Genomic DNA, 23,232 nt, shown 5'->3' on the forward strand with positions numbered 1-23,232 from the left:
TTTTTTGTAATATTTAATTGTGTAAGAGCTACGTAGACCGCTGCCAAATGTGCGGGTCTTGCTTTTTGTCCGGCAAGCGGGAGAAAAAAAGTTTTTCACCGCAGTGAAAATGTTGTATTTGAAAGTCAACAAATATGCCAACAAATATGAACTGAAGCAGAATATTTCTGTATATAAAACATGTTGTGAATTTTGAAAATGATTACATACAAATCCAAAATACAAAAAATACAAAATTTACAACGCTCTTGAGTTATTGGAAATGTTTGGATCAGATGAATTGAAAACAATTCTATGCAGCCACCACTGGAATCGTGATCCATGAATAAATGGATCTGTTATGATAGTATAGGAAATAATAAACATTGTCACTGTCGTTAAAAATAAAAGCCTAATTAGTTTGTTTTATTTCACAATATCAGTCTTGTCAGGGCTAAAATTAGCCTATTTGCATTAGCTATAGCATTACACTAGCATAAAAATAATAATAGCCCTTATTATTATTATTATTATTATTGTTGTTGTTGTTATTATTATGCCTATGATTTTGTCATAACATTGAAGTAGGCTATTATTGATAACAGCCAGGCTATAAGTCTTCCAGCCTAACATAGCCTACCTGGAACTGTGGCAGATTGAATGACAGCAGTTGTTGTATTGGAGGTGGCCACACGGCTTTTTACGAACAGGAATTTTAGCTCAGCAATAAAATAAAAACAACTAGAACAAAAGTTGCTAGCAAACATTGACGTGCATCTTCATCCGCAGGAAAAAAGTCGCAAAAGCAGAAATTATACACCTTCTGTAATGCGAACGGTCAATTTGACCGCTTTGGCCATTCAAGGTAGAAATACTCAGAACTCTTTTGTGTTTTGTAATTTTAATAAACTAACAATGTTATAATAAAATATACACACATTTAGGAAAAGTCAGGGTTTTATAGTTGTATGGGTTTTATTTCAACAAAGTTATTACATTTTAAAATGTAAAAATTGTCAAAATGAATGCCTTGGTAGTTCTAGTGTTAATACTCATTCTAATTCTATGAGAATACGGTCTATATCACAGCTGTAACACTAACAACACAGAGGAATATCATTGGAATCACTTTTGGGATGATTTTTCCAGAGAAGGAATGTTGAAAAACTTTGAGAATAAACATTTTTTTCAGAATACGCCCAATTTCAAAATGCTAGTGCAATTAAAGCAGCAGACGATATAAACAGCGCTTATTATAAAAAAAAGAAGTTAATATTCGTTAGTATGGATGCTAATATAGTTTAATATGTTTTTAATAATTGTCATATTGTGAACAAGCCTTGAGAAATACACTCACTTTTTCATGATAGGGCACATTATTATAGCAGCCATGATCTACTCCAATGTTGATGAAGAGAAAAGTTAATTTCCACATTACTTTATCCAACTCGTTAAGGGCACAACAACATTTTTCCCCACTAATTTTTCCATCTTTCTCATAAGATTATTTAAAAAAAAAAAAGATCCAGTGTTATTGTAAAGTCACTCCAGTTGAAGGGATTAGTGTAACTACTTAAATGTGTCATAATGTAAATAGAATTTAGAGTTTTGATTGTTATAAGACTTTAATTTTATATTTAAATTTAAAATTGGCTTTGTTTACCAATTGTGACCCTAGACCACAAAACCAGTCATAAGGGTCAATTTTTTTTATTGAGATATATACATCATCTGAAATCTGAATAATTAAGCTTTCCATTGATGTATGGTTTGTTAGGATAGGACAGGAATATTTGGCTGAGATGCAACTATTTGAAAATCTGGAATCTGAGGGTGCAAAAAAAATCTAAATATTGAGAAAATTGCCTTTAAAGTTGTCCAAATGAAGTTCTTAGTAATGCATATTACTAATCAAAAATGAAGTTTTGATATATTTACAGTAGAAAATTTACAAAATATATTGTAAAATATCTTTACTTAATGTCCTAATGATTTTTGGCATAAAAGAAAAATCGATAATTTTGACCCATATAATGTATTGTTGGCTATTGCTACAAGTATACTCGTGCTACTTAAGACTGGTTTTGTGGTCCAGGGTCACAAATGTGTCCAGTAGGGTTTTTGTGAAAAATGTCTATTTTGGTGAATTATGTACATCATGTATATAATAGTCTATTAATTATAGTATTTATTAGTATTTTGAGTTACATTTTATTTTATAGGTTAAAAATTGTCTTTTTCATTTTAGTTTAAGTGTTTTTGTAATGTGTTTTTGTCATTGTTATTTTTTATAGTTATATGTAGCTTTAATTTATTTTGTAATGCAGTTTGTCATTTTTGTACTGTAACTAAAACATTTATTCGTATTAGTAGATTTTTCATCTAATATTTATACTTTATTTTATTTTAATAATAGTTTTAGTTAAAAATAACAACACCTTTTATTAACATAATAATGTCTTTTAAATAACAGGAAACAAAAGACAAACTAAGAGAAACAACTTCCAAGCTGACTCAAGCAAAGGAGGAGACTGAACAGATTCGCAAAAACTGCCAGGACATGATCCGCACATACCAGGTACTGTTTACTGATGATGACAGGAAATCAGTACTGCCCACTAGAGGGCACCATATACAAACACTTGCCCTGCATGTAGAATGCAAAACAATGACTTGGAGAGACATTTCAAGTAGACGCATTTATAGTTTATTAAAAAGGTTGCTTCAGTCCTCTGCTCAACATAATATAAGTGGCTTATCTTCATCTGGGGGTATATAACCTAATTTGCAGTTTCTGTCGCTTGTTATAAACTTAAGTGGTTACTCCTCTCTGTCTCCTGTAGGAATCTGAGGAGATTAAGTCAAATGAATTGGATGCAAAGCTGCGAGAGACCAAAGGAGAGCTGGAGAAGCAAAAACAAGAGCAGACAGACCAGCTAGAGGTACAGTTTCACTTCATTTACACTCAAGATTCCCTTGAGTCAAAGTCATTTTAAGAGCATAAACGCAAGACAATTAAGAAAAAACCCAATCCAGATTGTTTGCATGATATCAGTATATTCTTACCCAGTAGGTACTGTCATAATATTAAGCCCTAATGATATCAATTTCTTCATTCATATTTGAGTAATGTGCTTCAGTAGGGAATAGAGGCCTCGTAAAAGTTTGTTTTAAAACCTTTTGGGGGTCAGGTGTTTGTTCTTACTACACCTCATATGTCTTTGGTTTGCTTCTTTTAGCAGGCTCTGCCACTGCATCTCTGAGAAAACCCGTTTGGCCCGTATGGCACCTTGCCACCTGCTTTTAAATGTATTTATGAGTAAATGAGCCTCCATTCACCAAGCGTCATTAGTACCTGAGGCCGACAATGAGAGTGCGTACTCCCTTATCAATGAGTCGCCCCTCTGCAAGAAATAGTGTTATTAACATTTGCATTCTCATTTGCATTATTAACAGTGTTGCCTAGCAGGTGTCCTCTGCTGATTGTGATTACAATAATGAATAATGGTGATGCGGTGTGCGAAAGGAGGGGTTTTCATGGTCATTTTGTTTGATTGGCAGATGCACAAAGCTAAGATTAAGGAGTTGGATGATCTGAAGAGGACTTTTAAAGAAGGCATGGATGAGTTGACCACCCTGCGGACCAAGGTGGAAACTCATTTCTAAAGATAACACTATGAAATGATTCTGTGTAAGAGTACATTATTCTGACACTTTGGCACTCTCTCTGGCCCTCAGGTTAAGTGTCTGGAGGACGAACGGCCCCGCTGGGAAGACGAACTCTGCAAATACAGAGAGATCATTAACAGACAGAAGGCTGAGATCCAGAACCAGAGGGAAAAACTCACCGCTATCACTAGACTAGAGGAGCAGCACCAGAGGTCTGAACACTCGTGCCTACAGCAACCTACCACTGACCATGTCTATTATTAGTTCAGCTACCAGCTCACAGAGCCTCAACTATAAACTGCAGCCAATCTGATCTTTAGGACAAAATCTCTGAGTTTTTCAGGTCATGAAATGAGATTAATTTCTTGAGACTAGAGTTGTCACGATAACAATACCAGTGACATTTTTTTAAACCAATTTCAGTGCAAGGCAAACAATTTTCTACTGAACACAATTGTGTGATTGAACCTATCTGTAGTGTTGTCATTAATCAACATATCATGAACTAACAATTAACAATTTTTACAGAATTTATTAATCTAGGTATGCATGTTATAAATACATTCTGAATATTGATAAATATACTATAGGAAATGTACTATAATTAATTGATAATTCATGTTTTATATATGTAAAATAATGAAGTTATAAATAATTATTATAAATAATCATTATTAATGTATAATACTAAATAAATAATTTATTAAAATATCGGTGTGAAGCCTTTATGTATTAAAAAAAGAAAATAAAGTAAACATTAAATAATAAAATCAAGATCAAGGGGGAAAAAACTATATAACATATGGAATAGACTGGTGTTGTTATTGTTAAAGGAACACTCCACTATTTTTGAATATAGGCTCATTTTCAAACTCCCCTAGAGTTAAACAGTTGAGTTTTACCGATTTTGAATCCATTCAGCCGATCTCCGGGTCTGGCGGTAGCACTTTTAGCTGTAGCTTAACATAAATAATTGAATCTGATTAGACCGTAAGCATCTCGCTCAAAAATTACTAAAGAGTTTCGATATTTTTCCTATTTAAAACATGACTCTTCTGTAGTTACATCGTGTATTAAGACCGACGGAAAATGAAAAGTTGCGATTTTCTAGGCCGATATGGCTAGGAACTATACTCTCATTCCGGCGTAATAATCAAGGAACTTTGCTGCCGTACAATGGGTGCAGCAGACACAATGATATTACGCAGCGCCTGAAAATAGTCCCCAGCACGCTCCCTGTGCAAGCAGGTGGTTGGTTATGTTGACGGAAGTTAGCCTATTTTCAGGCGCTGCGTAATATCATCGCGCCTGCTGCACCCATAGTACGGCAGCAATAGTACGGCAGCAACACTAATATCAAACAAAAATATAAAAATGCCAAAAACACACAACACTGAAACATCTGAAATTTAAAAAACTGAAAATGTAAAAAAAATTATAATGGAAAAAATAGTGTTACACTAGACTTTACTCCCATTCCTCATCCTTATTTTTGTTTGTGTGGATATAAATGTGCATTCAACTCTAATCTATAATAATTCAGATAACATTACAGACTTTATTCTCTTTAGCATGTTTGAATGGCATCTGCATCCCACTTTCAGATCCTTAGACACATTAATTTTGCCGTGCTTCTGTTGAGCATGCAGCATCAGTACAGCAGCCTGACCTTGAGCGATCTCCCAGCGGTTGGTGGACCCTGCTGATGCAGGAACTGCAGGTGGATGTGAATCCACTGTAGCGTGATCACACGGGCCCCTGCAGCGCTGACAGAATAATTCATACCTCCGTGGCCGCCTCACAGGGGCTGCTCTGATTTCACTTCTGGTGGCCACATAAACGTGTCATTCAGCTCTATTAGCTCATTCTTATTTTGAGGGTATTTAAAAACTCTACTGCAGATGAGTTATGTGTATTCCTTAAGAATGACACACACTTTGTCTGTAGTATATTCATTTAGAGCCTTCAGTCGGACACTTTTATGGTCTGTGGAGTCATTTGGTCAGGTGGGAATACTGGTACACCATTATGATGAAACAAGACAAGGGTGGAAATCGCTTAAATATCACAGCCTGTACACGTGCTGGTCCTCGTGTCTGACGTGTACCTGTCTTTTTCAGGGATGATCAGGAGATCGCGTCCTTGCGGGAGGAGGTGGAGAATCTGAACTCTCAGATCACCGATTTGCAGAGGGACATTGAAGGCAGCAGGACAAGAGAGGCAGAGCTGCTGGGCTTCACTGAGAAATTGACCAGTAAAAATGCTCAGCTGCAGTCTGAGAGCAACAGCTTACAGGCCCAGGTGGACAGATTGAACAGCAGCTCCAGAGAGCTGCACAGCAAACTAGAGGAGACTGAGAGATCCCTCTCTGAGATGGTAAGAAGATTGCTTGTGTTAAACAGATTGGGGAGGTTGGGGAGGTTTCTTAAAAACAATACGATGCCAAGTAACAAGCTACTTGCAATTAAAAGTAGTTGAACTACAGCCAAGCTACTCTGAAAGTAGTTGGCCACAGTACAAGGCACTAAAAAAATATTACAATCCACATTTATTCAAGCTGTTTAAAAGTGTAATATCTTAACTATATAATTAACAGATAATTTATTAAAACTGTCCGGAATATTTATTTGGCATACAAACATTGATCTTAATTAGGGGGAGAGCATAACACTTGATCACAATTGCAATTATTAATAAATAACAGTTTTTATATCTGAAGTGAAAATATTTCTAAACAGCAGTGTTTAATTAAATATGTATTAGCCACAGAAAATGAGCAGTAAAACACCACTCAGGGAACACTACTGAGTAATGACTGAAATTAAATTATAATGATCTCATTTATTCCAATGAACCATTGCAATGAAACAAATTGGATTACTTCTCACTAGCTACAGTGCTACCTGTTAGAATAAATAGCTTCTTTGTTTGGTTCTGGAAAACCTACACTATTATTGAAATAGCTACGATTTTGTCATAACACTATTACTTTTGGTTGGTTACTTCAAAACACTGCACTAATTTGATATTAGACTTCTATCAATATGTATTGACTGGGCAGTTTAATTATAGCAACTCCTTAAAAGATACACGCACACACACAAAAAGCTTTTGTTTTGAAGCATTATTCGGTTTGTGTATGTTTTCAGACGGACAGATTGAAGAAAGAGGAGCAACAAAGACAGGAGGAAGTTCTGGCATTGCAGACAGAGAGAACAACACTACAGACGGAGACATCACAACTAAAGACACGTGTGGAGGAATTACGAGATGAACTGGTCACTCAGAAGAGAAAACAGGCAGCCAACATCAAAGACCTCACCAAGCAGCTCACGCAGGGTTAGCACTTTTCTCAAGCTGCTTAAATTTCACTGTTTATTGATTTACATTTATTTTTACGTATTTACTTATTCTTTATTGTTGATTTGTTATGTATATATTTTATTTATTTATTTTTTTTTTATATTGAGTCCAGAAATAGTGAGAAATTATCTCAAATGCTACAACGTGCTTTTGCAAAACAAGCTTTTCATGGTCAAGAAGGATGTTAAGCATCAAACTGGCTTTTAACCCAAATTTACCCATGCTACCAAAACGATCAAAGTTGATTACTAAAGGAAAAACAAAATCACCATAAAATCAAAATCTGGAATTTGTTCGTAAACAACAGCGAAAGTGGCTAATATGTGTAGCTATGTAAGAAAAAGCGGTATTTCATGCAGTCTCGGTGTGTTGCGTAATGTTCATGTTTTCTGAGGATGAGAGTATGTCACACAACAGGTCCATGCTGGCATCTTTCTAATTTGGCTCGCTTCTACCAAGTATCTCCCGCCAAAATACTGTAGAGTTGGACGCACAACCTTTGACGTCAATATGGGAAATATTCTCCTCCCTTTAAAAAGCGGATTTATTTTTTCCTCATGCTGTTTGCTCTCTCAGAGCATCCCCTGGGTTGCGATATATGACCCTCCAATTAAGAACCCTTGATGCGAATAATTTTAATGCAAAATGAAAGACAATAAAGTAACAAATCATAACATAATTACAAAAAATGTCTATATCGTTCCACTCTCATATTGTTTTCTCCTCTGTGTCTAGATGTCTTAACTAAAATTTGATTTGTTATTTTAATAGGCTCGCAGTGAGTTACTTCTCCACGCTCCCAGGAGCCCACAGGCGCTGTTAGTAATTATCAAGCCATATTGACGCTCTCCGTGGGGCAGACTGACGTTCATTGCAGACAGATTGAGTTTATGTATCTGTGCCTGCCTGTAGCCGCAGGAAAGGCTAGGTTAGGGCACAAGACTGTTTCATAGCGTCTTTTCTTTGAGAGGAGAGACGAGGAAGGGAGGGCAAGGGAGAACAACGTGCGCCATGGGACTCTCTTTAGTGTCGGAGGAGGCATACAGTACGTGAAGGTATTTTTAAACAAATCTATATTTTCCTCCTCCTCTTTTTTGGGTCCCTGTGACCTTCAGTATCTTTTCAAGGTCTGCATGTTAAATGTGAACCTTAATTCTGAATAGTTGACGGGCACTACAGATGTGCCTGGTGGGTGGGAATTTTATGGTGGGTCATAACCCCCCCCAGCAGATGCAGCGCTAGAATGAGGCACTGAGCGGTACAAGCACAGGTCATTAGGCCATTACTGTTACTGGGGTGTGTTTTTCAACCAGGAGTGTGTGTGTTTGTTAGTGAGAAAGAAAGAACTTATTGTGTGCTTGTGCCCTTGTGTAGCTCGTAAGAAGCTGGAGCAGGTGGAGAATGGAGGATGTGATCGAGAAGGAAGCAGCATGGGCAGCAGACTTCTTTAGTCTTTGCAACTTTACAGATCTTCTTTATGCACCAAGAGCTTGTAACACTCCAAAGAGAGGACAAATTGAAATTGCGTCATATGACCCCTTTAATATTTATGCGTTTAAACCCTGTGGAATACTGACCTGGTTTACTTTCTTGTAAGTGTGTGACTGTAACCTGCAATTTTTAAGACTGAGACATGAGTCAGTCAAAGTGAATTTCTGTGGTGATCATCGTTGCCAGTAGCATTTGTGGCATAAATCTTAACATGTACTGAACCCAAAATGTTCTTCACATCTAAGTGCCAAGTTTCTTATCTGTGTTGTTTGTAATATTGCTCTTATAGTGTGACTGTAGCTGCAGTGTTTTGAATCTCTTACTTTCAGGCTCTCTAAATGCACGAGGCAGCAGTATGGATGATCGCTCTCCAGAGAATCAGTCCGGTTCATCGGTGGTAGTGGTGGACAGCTTCCCCGAGGTGGACAAAGCTGTGCTAGTGGAGCGCATTGTGCGGTTGCAGAAAGCACTTGCTCGTAAGAACGAGAAGATTGAATTCATGGAGGACCACATTAAACAGTTGGTGGAGGAGATCAGGAAAAAGACAAAGTGAGTGAGAACGAAAAAGACAAAGTGGAAGGTAAAAGACGATGGAGAAAAGCTTATTTGCTCCCATCCCAAAGCTTAATTTGACATTTACAAAAGAGCTTGAAGCTGCCTGGCTGACATTGATAAATATGTTTTCCTATATATCCAAAGTTGTGATGAAGAACACCAAATAGAATCCATGAGTTTAATAGAAAATTAATAATGCAGAAGGATACAGTGGCACCAGAAAGCATTTGGACACTTATGCCACACTGAAAAATGTATGACTGTCTAATAAAATATCAAAATGTGGCATTTATTTTTTAATTAATATAGCACAAATTTGCCCACACAAAAATGTTGGAAAAGCCAAACCCATTAATAAAAACACAAGTTTGACTTGTAGTGTGTTTATTATTTAACACTGTTATATCTGACCTGATCAGGCAATTTTAAGTGTCCAAATATTTCTGTAGTGTTGCCACTATAGAGTAGCTCTGAGCTCCTGGTTTGGAGAATTTCTCAGTGCTGCCCTTCCTTTCCATCTGGTTGGATTTGGCTGGTCATTGTCCCTCTCTTGAATCCTCTCTTTCTCTTAAATTTTTTTTTCGTTGTTTTTTTTTTCTTTATTTATTGTCTGGGGCTTCCTGACCAAGGCTTGTATCTTGAAATCTGGCAGACATCCATCTTTTTCTTTCACACACACACTCACACACACACTGAGCTAACCTATGTTTCTGACAGAGAGGTCTTGGCAGTGATATTTATAGCTGTCGGTTCCTGCGGGAGTGATGCATCACCGAGGTTACTAATGATACCTGATACATATTCATACGCACCTCCATACATGAGGAATCAAGCTGGCGGTGCACATTTCGCCACAGAAAAAAAGCATATTTTTGCTAAACAAAGTGAATGGTCTTAGAGAACGAGAGCACTTTGTTTATGTCTTTGGATAAGATAAATAATTTAACATGCTGCAGAGGGCTGCGAGTTGGGTTGCCGCCACCGCTCTGGACAGAAATGCCGTTTCTGTCCCTTTCCCATCACTTGAGTAATGATAGACCTTGAATCGGTCCACCTGCACTAACCCACATTCATTAGTTCTAATCAAAGACGCATCCCATTGAGGTCAGGCTTAATTTAGCCTCCTTAGCTGATCTTTAGCCATTACTTGCAGCTAAGCTTCCTCAAAGAGTCCAAGCAGTGGAATGTTTCCCAGTGTTTATCGACTGTTGCCGTTTGAGTGATTCTTTGACACACGGGAAGGTTAGATCTGACCGGTTCATCGTTCAAGGCTAAGTGGAAATTGATTACAGCATAAAACTGAGGTTGATTTAATAAGGTTTCCTTGATTTAACAGCGTGACTACACCTAGCTGAGGATTTCCATTTATCTCTAAAGAGATAAGCCTAAGTATACTCACTGCGCCTCATCAAGGGCGGTTAGAGGAAATAGCTGATGTTCTGGAATTGATACCAAGTGACGTTGGATTTGCATGTGATAAATTTTTTTTGGAATGGTGCATAAATCGTTGCTATATTTAGTGGTGTTTGCTAAATTTGAACAAACCTCTTACCTAAATTTGAGCATGAGCAAATCATACAATGGCTTGGTGTGGAGAGGTATGCTATTACTTTTTGAGATTTTTGTCTAGCGGATGATGAAATGTGTGGGAAAAAAATTATTGAATGTTTAGACTCTGAACCCCTCGAATTGACATGCGTCCCCCGAAGGACCAGTATATCATCAGAACATTGGAAATCATGGAAATATTGTCAGGTGAACTCCAACATTGTGGCAGTTTTGCACAGACAAGGGTCGTTTTCAGAAACTTTAATAATGTAGTTTGAGATCGTAATGTATGAAATGCTGTCTGACTGCAAAGGCTGGTTACTTGTATGGGTATTTTTTGGCCCATATATGTTTTGATCAACACTTTTGCATATTGATTGAAACAGGGATGCGCTGTCTAGATTAATCTTTGATATTAGCTTTGATTTGATAAGCTCTTTGATATGAGCTCTCATCTTTACTCATGCTTCAGCTGTAGTGCTAGAAACTCACAATCCTCATAAAATAAACATAAAGATTCACATTTTGTCTTTTGATTTCTTGAATGAAGACAGAAGCTTAGAAGTCACATATACGAACAGACTGTCAAATCCAAACTATCTTTATTTGACTCTATGGCTTGTGTCTGTTTTTCTACACACTCCTGGTGTTCTCGCTGTCTTATCTTTCACTTTTTCTGCCTCTAGGCTGTGAGAATCAGACCATGCCACTGCGCTTAAGCTATAACTGTGATCTCTTTTGTACAAATAGGTCTTCAAATCAAAATCAAATGTCAGAATGGTGTCAGAGCTGTGGCACATGATGTACTGTAGTCCGGCCTGGGTCATGTCCTGATCCAATTCCCCCTCTCTTTCCCTCAAGTTTACTGTCAGTTCTCCACTGTCCTATATAATAAAAGCCAATTAAAAAATCAGTAGTAGCAGTGGATTACTACCAAATTGTGCAGGTAACTTACAATAAATTCCAGTTATTGTTCATGCATGTTTAGTTAGAGGCAACTTTTTAATTTCTTTGTGTTTCGTTTTGTTAAATACTACCGTTATGGAGCTGGGGTCCACTTGGACCCCATATTAGTGAAAGGTAAGTTTATTCGTTTTTTTATATCTTCTTTCTTTTGTGTGTGCCTATGTGTATGTATATGTATATGTGTGGGTGTTCGTCCTTTATGTAGCATCAGCACATCGCAGAGACTTCGTTTGCCAAGCAAATGTGAATTTTCCCTGGTTTCTTTTCTGTCACACTGATAAATAACCACTCTGAGACATTTTGAGTCATCAGGATGGAAAAAACACAACTCTTTTTAAAAGTTTGTTTGATATAGATGCCCCAGTGTGTTCATTTCAGATTCAGACAGTGAAATGAGAGTGAATTCATCAATTCAGAAAGCACTTACATAGTTTTCTTTTTTTTTTTTGTTCTCAGGCGGAGACCTTTAGCCTCGGGTCCTCTAATGTCTTTGTCTCGAGCATTGGTCTGAAGAAACCATTAGAATCGAATTCAGCCTTTATTTGGGCCATGCGTCACTGCATACAAAATAGATTTGATATAGTGGTGGCTAAAGAGAGAACTCTCTCCTGGAGACTAAAAGATCACTCCATCACTACATCATCCTTTATAGAAAACCACACAGGCTGTTTTTTTTCCTTTTCCCTTTCTATTCCAGCATATTACATGAACAACAATAGTGATGGAGATGATAATTAATTTAGATTTCCATCTGCCCACCACTGTGGTTCAAATTGAAGCATTTTAAGCTGAATTATGTTTTTTATAACTTAAAGCTTTTTTAAGATCTCTAAAACTCTGGGTATAAAGTGTGTTCTCCTCTCGTCTTTTTTTTTTTTTTTACATCAATTACGATTACAACAATTAGGGTTGACATTTTGGTAGCAATTTGAACTAGGAAATGATAAATCATATGTATCGTTGTTATTATTATTAATATGACCATTATGAGCTTATTTTTTATATATACTCCTAATTCCAAATTTGGTGAACCGCTGTCATCTTTTTATTTCTGTGCTCTGGTGTACTTTTATTTCTCTGAGCCTTGTTTTCATTCAGGTAAAGTTGCATATAACCTTTTACACTTGTTAAGGACTTTTACGCAAGGCCATACTATGACTTCAATTTAATTTGATTAATTGAAAACCAATCTTTTATATACTTTCTTTCAAGAAAAGCCGTTAACCAAAAAACCTTTCAGTCTTAAATCAAAATCAAGAAGCCTGTCCCTTATCTACACTTAGTAGATGACCACTATATTCATTCACTAATTAAAATAGGCTAATTGATTTTTTTTCAGGAAGTACGCCTGCAAAACTGACAATGGCATGAAAAGCTTTTTCAATGAAATGAGTGTCACGTTAAATAAAACTTATGAGACCAGCTGGCTGAGATTTAGCAGTTCAAAGCCTTCTAATCTGTTATTTGTGAAACTCATTTATCATCTAGAGTGAAAGAGAGAGACACTGATGAGGTGGATACGGCTAATGGGGTCCTAAAGGCTGCCGTCTTTCCCTCTTCTCTCCCTGGGTTTGTTCGTAACATCACCTTTTACCTCCTTGCTGAGGGTTATTAATGTGGCAATGGCCTTTATGGCTTGAGAGTTCATTGACACTTAAAATTGCTATGTGTGCATGTGCATATATGCTATTCAGCGCACGATGCAGTTAAAATTCTGTGTGTTTCCTGCAGGATTATACAAAGTTACGTGCTCAGAGAAGAGTCTGGAGCTTTGTCTTCAGAAGCCTCAGATTTTAGCAAAGCCCATCTGAGCCGGAGGGGAGGTATCATGGCATCGCTGTACACCTCCCATCCCGCCGACAGCGGCCTCACTCTTGACCTCTCACTGGAAATCAACCGCAAACTCCAGGCTGTGCTAGAGGACACCCTGCTCAAAAACATCACACTGAAGGTAGAAGTCACCATACAGATCCACACCACCCACCCTATGAAGTTAAAATAGGAGTTTTGTGGCTTGTAGGCCGTATCTTTTAGTTAGTTTTAAGCCATTTAAGCCATTTAATTGCTAATATACACTGGGCCAAAAACAATATCATATCAAGATTGCAGTGAAGTCGATAATGATGATAAGCTCTTGACATTTTTACTCAATATGGGTTAATCTAACAGCCTATCACACACAGCAAAAATAAACAAAACAACAGCCAGTCAGTGCTTGTCGCTAATAAATCTGCAAGTTCCGCATGTCTCTCTCTGTGAAGAGATGTCTGCCGACTCGGTATATGAGGACAGTCCATGTGAACTTCATCTCCAGAGCTACTCCTAGAGTCACTTCACAAGCATTTAACCATTTTATATGAGAAAAAACTACCGTCAAATGCACACTGAAACTGAAAGCTCTTCATGGCAAACTGTCAAAATAAAAGTTTTGCTTAACTTGAAGAAATGATGACAAAAATATTTTACTAAATGAAATCAAACTAAATAAAAATGTAATTCTTAATGATAATAAAATTATTTTTATAATTATTTTATTATATGTTGCCCAGCTTTAGTATACACTTAAAGGTGTGATCACATAAAAGGGTCCATTGTAAATAGTGTGGTGACTTACAAAGCACTTTGAAACCAGGTAGCTTTCTGTTTGTCATCGCAGCGAATTTGCATGGTCAACATGAATACGAGCAAAATATATGGGGAGCTATTTTGCCATTACACAAAACTCACAATTGTGCAGCATTTACCCTAAAGGTTGATTTACGTAGATTCATGGCTACACAAAACAAGTGATGAACCCAGTATTAAAATTCTGTAAGCCAGTAATTATTTTCATGTTCATATTTTGTATGAATACTATAATAAAAAATCAGTCATTTTGAATGCTACAAGTGGATTTAGGCATCACAACATTATAATGTACAGTATAAAAAAAATTATATTTGGATTGCTAAGCATTGGATGACGGCAAAGGTAATGTGTATGTGCAATATCCAAAAATGATCGATGCAATAAATATTTAGTATTAGCAAGTAACTGATGTGGTACCAATATATTATGTATTCATAGACAAGCCTCTTTATGTGTCCCACTCAAACCTTCTGATTCAACAGGAAGTACATCAGCGCCTAAGAGAAAATTGCACTCGTCAAATGGTTTCACGGGGTCTCTATGTCCTTTCACAGCATGCGTTTGCAACAGTGTGGCCATATATAGACAAACTAGGTGTTGATATATTTATGTTAGTATTGAGTTCCACAATGGCATCCGCTGATGTAATTGCAATTATTAAACTAAGCTTCTGCATAACTAGAATTCTGGTGATGCTATCGGAAGAAAAGCAAATTTGGTGGTGATGGATGACTGTTGAGTAAGTGGGCAAATTCCCATGCTGGCAGTGACCAGTTCTCAGTTATAGAGCCGCATCCAGGTCACAACAGGGACAGCAGCTTTCCTGTTTGAGGGAGCACATCAGCAGGGAGATCAGAGAAATTAATAAAGTATGTTTTGAGGACAGTGCGCAAGGGGAACGCAGAGCTCCATTCAAAGCACAATGGCAGGATTACGATCTTAGCATGAGATGAGCAGGAAATCAGACCGTTTCAAAGCAAAACGGCCAGAAATTGCCTGATTATCCTAGCTTACATTCTCGCTTTTCTCAGATGTGCCTCTTTTTGCTTTCTGTGTATATGAATTGAATGGCAGTGGAAATAATAGCGTAAGTCCTCACAGCTGTCTGATTTGTTTCTCTCGCTACAGGAGAATCTCCAAACGCTGGGTTCGGAGATTGAACGACTAATCAAACAGCAAAGAGTGCCGGAAGACACCGCCGGAAGGAAGTGAAGTCATTCGAGGGGAAGGATGTTACAATAGCACATGCTGTAAGACTGAGCCCGTTACGAAACGATTTACGCAGTTCGGGATCAAAACAGTGCTCTTTTCATCAGACAAGTTCAATCTGTTTTATACACTGGAGGCACAGTTCAAAACAAGGACTGAACTGCGCTAACTAAGGAGACTTGTGTGACAAATGACTGGAAAGCAAAGAGATTACCAAGAGCCTGTGCTCACTTTTTTCACGTCGTGCCCAACTGTCCTCTCTTCGCCATCCCCTGCGATGTAGCCTCCTCATCTGTGCCTTGATGACTCAGTTCATCAGGTTCAGAGCAGAATTGTAGTCCGAATCCAACAACGTGGTGTTTGAAGTTAGCAGATAAATGACTATTCTCATAAATGTGACCCCACTCTCTTATGAAGAACAAAATGTGCTGGACTAATGGAGATTCTGCAGCTCTTTAGAGACTTTTTCCTCTATTCATTGCACCGCAGGTTAATGGCCGCTCCTCGCCACTCTTATACAAACGTGCCAATTAATGAATGTATTATGTAATGAGAAGGACCCTTGCATCTAATCCCACATGCTCTGACCCAGGAGTGTGGGCAACATTCCCCGTTTGAGCTGCTGCTAGGTTACTGCTACACCCGGATAGCATTATCTCTTGCTCGCAAAGCACTTAGGCGAGAAGGGCCATGCCAAAAAACACAGCTCTTGCTCTGTCTCATTATGAAGTTAAACAGATTAATCAGAATGAGTAACTACATCTCAGAAATGTTGATGCATGTAGGGCTAGTCTTAAGGGAGCTTGCGGTTCATTCTATCTGGATTAAGTTGTAATTAAATATTATTGTTTCCCCCCCCCCCCCCCTTCTACCTCTGCTTATATGTTTTCTGTAGAAACAACCTTATTATTTTTATGCTCCAGCTTTTTTTTTTTTATCAATTATTTTCTTGTGTATGACGTTCCTGTGCTGCTTTTGAAGAGTTTGTTGCTCCCCAAAGAGACTGTAAGAGAGTATAAAATCCCTGTGAAATGAAGGAGACATTGTAAATATTAAGGGCAAAAGTGCAATTTTAACCCCCTCTTTGTTTGTTCGACTGAGCCGTAATCGCCCCAGCCAGCGGCCCATCTGAGACTCCAGCAAAATCCATCCAGTTCCGTGGTGATGTAACCATATGGTACACAACATCGTGCAGAGTTGAATCCATTCCAACCGATGAATTGCGAATGCCTGAGGCATCACTGGTCTGCTTCTCCTTCCGTCCCTTCATGCGGGGGTGCATGATGAAGGATCGCCCCGTCGGATGCTGCTGATGGATTTTTTTACGTTCATCTTTAGAGCAGATAATTGGCAGATCTCAGCCAGTTTACCAACCATTTTAGTGCCGTTCTCAGTCTTCTGGATTTTCTCACGCTTGAGCCGCTATTGAAAGTAAAATCATGCCCATACACTGTGATTAAGGGTTTATAATAACTTGACATACTGCAATATAAGTTTGTCAAGGTCATATCAGTTGTTCTAACACTGAGAGCCTGCGCTCTAGCTCTCAGCACTCCCAAATTGCAAACACATTGCAGATATTCCGGAAAACGCTGGATGAAGGAAATTATGCAATGCTAGCAGGAAAATAAGCATTTACACAGAGCCCTTAATAGCGAATTGAGGACTCTATAATATGTCGGTAATTTATCAGTGTACTTTACATTCATAATTTATTTAATGTCTCAAAATACTAGAACGATCTCTTGAAGCATGTATGTGTGTTTGTGAATGGTGAATTGAAACTGATGGGAAAAAGAAAAAAATCCTGTATTGATGGTCTGTCATTTGTGCTCTGCTTGACTGTATAGTGAGTGAAACTGTGATTATAAATTTGTAGATATATTGTACAATGGTCCAGTGTTTTTAAACTTCTGGAGTTTACTGTATATATGACGTTTAAAGGGGATTAAAATGAAAATATTATAATCGGACGTTGTTTTCATTTGTTTTAAACCTTTAATCTATTTTCTATAAAAAATGGTTTTAAGCCGTAATAAAATCATTTAATTTTTTTCATATTTTATTTTCTATTTATATTACTTGTATTACTTTTATATATTTATATTATTTTGTGTATGAATTATATAATCTAGCTAAATCCTGATTTTGTGCATATTAACAGTGAGTGATGTGGGAGAGTTGTTTTTTCCTCCCTAATAAAACCCTATTTATTTTTTTGCCACCATAACTATTCAAGATTAAATGGTTAGTTGCGTTTTATTACTCCATTTAATCTTGCATTTTCCCTGCTGTCTGCAGCCCTATCAGAGCTGCTGCCCATTTTTAGTGACTTACAAGGTGACTTATGGGTCAGTGCACAAATCACGAGTCTCCCCCGACCAATTTTACCTGCATTGCTGTAAGTAACATTATGTAACAGTAACAGGTGATGTCCAAAGCCAACAGTTTTTGTGTACTGAGCCTTGACTTTTCAATATTTTTCGAACAGAAAAGAACTGCTCATATTGGGCAGATCAACATAAAGAAAAGTTGTTAGAATTTTATTACAAAACTGGTAGTAATAATAACATTTAAACTACTTTTTCGAATGCACATTGCATCTACCCCTATTAACTGATTTTTTAGGCAAACTGCCGCAGGACATTGAGTACTGGAAACTCACTTTTGAAAAAGAATTTAGGTGGTGCATTTCCTGTTAGCTTCGACCTGCACTAATAATAGACGTAGTTACACAAATGGCTGAATGTGTTTATCAAACAGAAGAAATGCACACAAGATTTTGCTATCTGAACAAACCTCCTACATGTACAGCAACAGCTTCAACTTTCAAAAATTAAACTCCTGCAACTCTTCCTCTACAGTACTCCTCTGTCTTTTATACTGGACACTTGCATCCTGCTTGCTTTAAATTCATCTCACCTGTGTGGCATTTCAGAGTCTGCTGGAGGTGTTGAGAGATGGCATGTTAAAACATTCTGTACATGGCAAAGAGCCATTGCGTAGGCTAAACTCAGATCAGTGCCTATTTTTAGCACCTCAAGATAACGTGCTCCGACACTCATATCAACCTTGGAGACCCCCAGAGAATTCATGAGCCTCATTCAATGCTTTCGACTATCTGCGAGGTCTTGTCGTGAGCAACAGGAATGTTTGTGAGGTTATCCACGTTTTGCAAATATATCTCTACGTAAATATAATCAGATCCAGATTCTTATTTTTAGGAAGTAGCATTTTTCCAATTAATTGTCTTTATCTGGTTGAACATAAAATGCACAAAACAGGAAAATATAGGCTATACACGGCCAACTTGTGAAAAACTCATGTCGACACGTTCATGTTTTTTTTTCATGTCTTTTTCTGAAAACATTAATGCATCTAATTTTCTCCAATACCGAATATAATATTTCTGTTGAGTAGAAAATTAAACGTTGCAAAATTAGTACATGTATTTACTCCTGAAGTAATGTTTTAATGAGAATACTAATGTATTATTATTGTTCTTATTAATCTTCTTATTAATTTTACGCGATTCAGTAGTGAGTTACGGAATGCGTATTCACAAGGGGATTTACATATTAGGTCACGTGACAAATTTTTTTTTTATTTCTTCTTCTTTTTTTTTTTTTGAAGATGTAAGTAGCCTACTTAATTGAAATATTACTCGTATTACTAGTAATTGTAATATAGGCTAGTTCAAACGGGGGCAATAAATAGCCTATTCTAAAAAATATAGGCCTATATATAATGTCGATTTTCCTTGTTTATTTTTATGAAAAGATTAAGCCGTTTAATTGTCGTCATGATGCGCATTTTTCTGGTTTTCTTTTTGGTTATCGTAAAAAAAAAACACCTTCAAGTAATTTACTTGAAGTGATTAACACGGAGTTTTACACTGTTGTTTCATGTCATAAATCTAATTTTGACCCATGAAAAGGATTATCATAGTTTTCATCATCATACACTTCCAGAGGTGGACAAAGTACTCAACTCCATTACTTGAGTGAAAGTACAGATACTGCTGGTCAAATATTACTCCATTACAAGTACAAGTTGTAAAGACAGATTTTTACTTAAGTAAAAGTACAGAAGTACTTGCTTTTAAAAGTACTTAAGTACCAAAAGTAAATTTTTACTGTTGTATGTAATACTTGCAATACTTCTGAAGCAACTTACAATACATTACACCTACTGAATACACTGACTAGCTTGTAGTATCTTTGAAATAAAGAGCTTTTAGAATGTTAAAAACCTATGGGGAAAAAAACCAAAACATAAATAAATATATATATATAAATATATATATATAAATAAATAAATAAATATTTAACACCCCTACCCACCCCCACTCCACAAAACTCAGTTCGCGCACGTGCAAAACGCACTTTTGCGCGCTCAAAATATAATCTTTCGCACACAGAATTGTGGCAGAATTGTAATCCCATATTCAATCACATTTGAACAGAGTGGACAGTGAAATCCTGTAAATACAGAGTGATAAGGAAGAAACAAAATCAAACTTGCTTTAAAACCCAGCAACACAACTGTAGCTGTATAACTTTACAACAGCAACACTGCTTTAACAAAAAAGCAAAACAGCAAGGCTTATTTGACATCAAAACAAAAATTCAAAAAATGCTGTCTAATCACTCTCGTGGTATTTTATTGTCACACACAGAACGGTCTGCGCAGTGCTGCTTCAAGTCAAACACCTATTGTGTTTTATTAGGAGATGCACAACAGTTCTTCTGTGGCTTTATAGGTAATATTTTCAAGTACACAATTTAGCAAAATCAGACAATATTGTGTCTAATATATACCACAATATTAACTTCTTATATTAAATTGTTATAAATAAATATCACATTTGCAACTGGTCAGTGTTCAAAAAATGCTGGGAAATCACTTCATGTAGCCCTACAAGAGTGATTACTGATAAACTGTCTGAAAAAAAAGAAAGTCACATTTTAGAGAAGAAAAAAATCACCCACTGACTTTCAAAGCTGCTATATAGTAACGACTTTCTACTTCGAGGACCTTGATAGAAATGTAGTGGAAAAGGTAGTACAATATTTGTCTTTCAAATGTGGTAAAGTTAACGTCATAAGTTCCCAGAAAAAATAATACTCAAGTAAAGTACCGATACTCAAAAAGTGTACTTAAGTACAATACTAAAGTAAATTTACTTAGTTACACTCTTAAAAATAAAGGTGCTTCACGATGTCATAGAAGAACCTTTTTGTCTAAATGGTTCCATAAATAAACTTTAACACCTGAAGAACCTTTCTGTTTCACAAAAGGTTCTTTGTGGCGAAAGAAGGTTCTTCAGCTTACAAAAAGGTAAGAAAGAGATGGTTCTTTAAAGAACCTTTGACTGAATGGTTCTTTGTGGAACCCAAAATGGTTCTTCTATGGCATCGCTTGAAGAACCTTTTGAGTAAATTTACTTAGTTACACTCTTAAAAATAAAGGTGCTTCAAAAGGTTCTTCAAGCGATGCCATAGAAGAACCATTTTGGGTTCCACAAAGAACCATTCAGTCAAAGGTTCTTTAAAGAACCTTTGACTGAATGGTTCTTTGTGGAACCCAAAATGGTTCTTCTATGGCATCGCTTGAAGAACCTTTTGAAGCACCTTTATTTTTAAGAGCGTACTGTCCGCCTCTGTACACTTCACAGTACAGTAAGTGTGAGCGTGGATATTGTGATCCGAAAGCGCTCTTCAGAAAAGGTGTCGAATGGAAACAAAACGACACTGGAATGAATGGAAGGCAGCCAGGCGTGCACAGGTAACGTTATATATAAGTGAATGCCATTCTCTCAACACCTCATAAGGCAATTATGTATTAGTATTAACCATGTAAGCTGTTGACCAACTTGAGAGGGAAAAACACGAGAGCGTTTTATCTCCATGATGTGCTCCTGGCAGCCATTGACTGACATTAACCAACGTGCTGCCGCTCCAGACCAAGTGGTCCTTAACTCAACTAAAGATGTGTAATGGCAGTCAAAGCGAAAACGTTTTGAACTTGTTCACCAACTGCTATTAATAGACACTTAACGTTTGAAGTAAGCAAATGTACTGTTCACTGACCACAGTGAGCTAATCTTTTCTACTTAGGTCAATGTGCGTTTCTCTGTGATTCTCCTGATTTGAGCACAGCAGCATTTGAGCTTTCAAGCAAATAAAAGCAGGCCCACATTGAGCCATTACGTAAAGAGTCATCAGAGAATGATAAACTAAGAATAAGCTTTCTGATTAATGAAGCAGATTCAATGCTGATAAAGCAACCAAAGCCCAATCACATGTGCACCATTTGTTTCAACACAAGAGCCCTGATCTGTCACGTCTGTCCGGATACAAATTCCTGCCAAGCAAACGGTTGCTAATAACAAGGTGACATGCAGCCAGGAGTGTATTCATGATGTGGGCAGTGTTGTTGTTGTGAAGCGCTGCTCTGTTGTATTAGCACAGGTAATCACATTTAAATAAGGTTCATTAGCCGAAGCGATGCGGACATATTGCATTCAGCGACCCTGAGGCAGATTTAAATGCGTGAGGGCTCTGGGGACAGCTCAGAGCATTAATGCATTTTAAAGCATCCAACCTCTTGTAAGTAATAGCACACAACTGTGAGTTCAAATGAAATTTATTCCCTAAAAGCTTTTCTTTCTTCTTTTTTTCCTAAGCACATGGCATTTCACATCTGGTTATATCTAGAAGGAATAAAATGATAAGCAATAAAACGGGACCTGAAAATGTTTTTTTGTTGTTGTTGTTGTTTGTTATTTATTGAACATAAAAATCATTTTTAAAATTAATGAGGAAAAGTACAATTGTATTATACGTAATATATTATAAATCATTTTAAAATGCCATTTAATATATTTTAAAATGTCATTTATTCCTGTGATGTCAAAACTAAATCTTCAGCCATTACAGTCTTCCGTGTCACATGATCCTTCAGAAATCATTCTAATATATTGATTTGATGCTCAAGTAACATTTATTTTTATTTGTACTGCATAATATTTTTGTGGAAACCATGATATATTACCATTTTAAAGTTTGGGGCCTCTGCATTTAAAAGAAAATAGGTTAAAATAGGTCAAATATGTTAGCATTTTTATGCAAAATAAACACTGTTCTTTCTATTCATTCAACTATTCATTCTATTATTCAACTTTCTATTCATCATAAAATCCTGAAAAAAAACTGTTCCAGAAAAAAGTTTCTGGAGCTTCAAATGAGCATTTTAGGATGATTTCTGAAGGATCATGTGACACTGAAGACTAGTGTACAATACAGCTTTGCCATCACAGAAATAAATTCAGTTTTTAAAAAAGTTATTTTAAATTGTAATTGTATTTCATAATGTTACCATTTTTACTGTATTTTTAATCAAATAAATGCATGCAGCCTTAATGAGCAGAAAAGATTTATTTCAAAAACATTTTAAAAATCTTCTAAACTAAACCAGAAAATCACACTAACCAATAGGCTATACTGAAATAATTGACCACATAATTGCATCTTATTGTCCATCAGTGCTAACTGTGATTTAAGCTGAACTTCACTTTAAACAAAGTACTCATAAGGCATGAGGCAAGTTGATCTGCAGAAAATTAGAATTTCCATATTTTCCTAAAGCCTTTGCTAACACTCCAATGATGCAGAAAATTATACCATTAGGAGAATTTCCTAACGCTTTGTGTTCACATTGTGATGCGAATCTTAACCAAGGGACCTGCACCTCAACACATACTGCTAGTTTTCACATGTGAAATGATGCCGTGTCGTGTTATTTTTTACAGTCCAATGTGGT

General features: G+C 36.8%; 1 protein-coding gene across 1 annotated transcript in view; it reads left to right on the forward strand.

Moving 5' to 3' along the window:
- LOC107566113 (coiled-coil domain-containing protein 186-like) overlaps positions 1–17,368 on the forward strand; it is a 28,704-nt gene extending 11,336 nt beyond the window's left edge. The window contains exons 7-16 of the mRNA XM_016251489.1: positions 2,453–2,557; positions 2,823–2,921; positions 3,541–3,627; positions 3,718–3,860; positions 5,769–6,024; positions 6,798–6,987; positions 8,386–8,461; positions 8,803–9,051; positions 13,303–13,522; positions 15,328–17,368. Coding sequence (XP_016106975.1) covers positions 2,453–2,557; positions 2,823–2,921; positions 3,541–3,627; positions 3,718–3,860; positions 5,769–6,024; positions 6,798–6,987; positions 8,386–8,461; positions 8,803–9,051; positions 13,303–13,522; positions 15,328–15,411 — 1,509 coding nt within the window. The 3' untranslated portion in view covers positions 15,412–17,368. The remainder of the gene's footprint in view (positions 1–2,452; positions 2,558–2,822; positions 2,922–3,540; positions 3,628–3,717; positions 3,861–5,768; positions 6,025–6,797; positions 6,988–8,385; positions 8,462–8,802; positions 9,052–13,302; positions 13,523–15,327) is intronic.
- Positions 17,369–23,232: the final 5,864 nt, after the last annotated feature.

The sequence above is a fragment of the Sinocyclocheilus grahami genome, unplaced genomic scaffold (assembly GCF_001515645.1).
Source record: "Sinocyclocheilus grahami isolate Dianchi unplaced genomic scaffold, SAMN03320097.WGS_v1.1 scaffold26.1, whole genome shotgun sequence".
Classification (NCBI taxonomy): domain Eukaryota; kingdom Metazoa; phylum Chordata; class Actinopteri; order Cypriniformes; family Cyprinidae; genus Sinocyclocheilus; species Sinocyclocheilus grahami.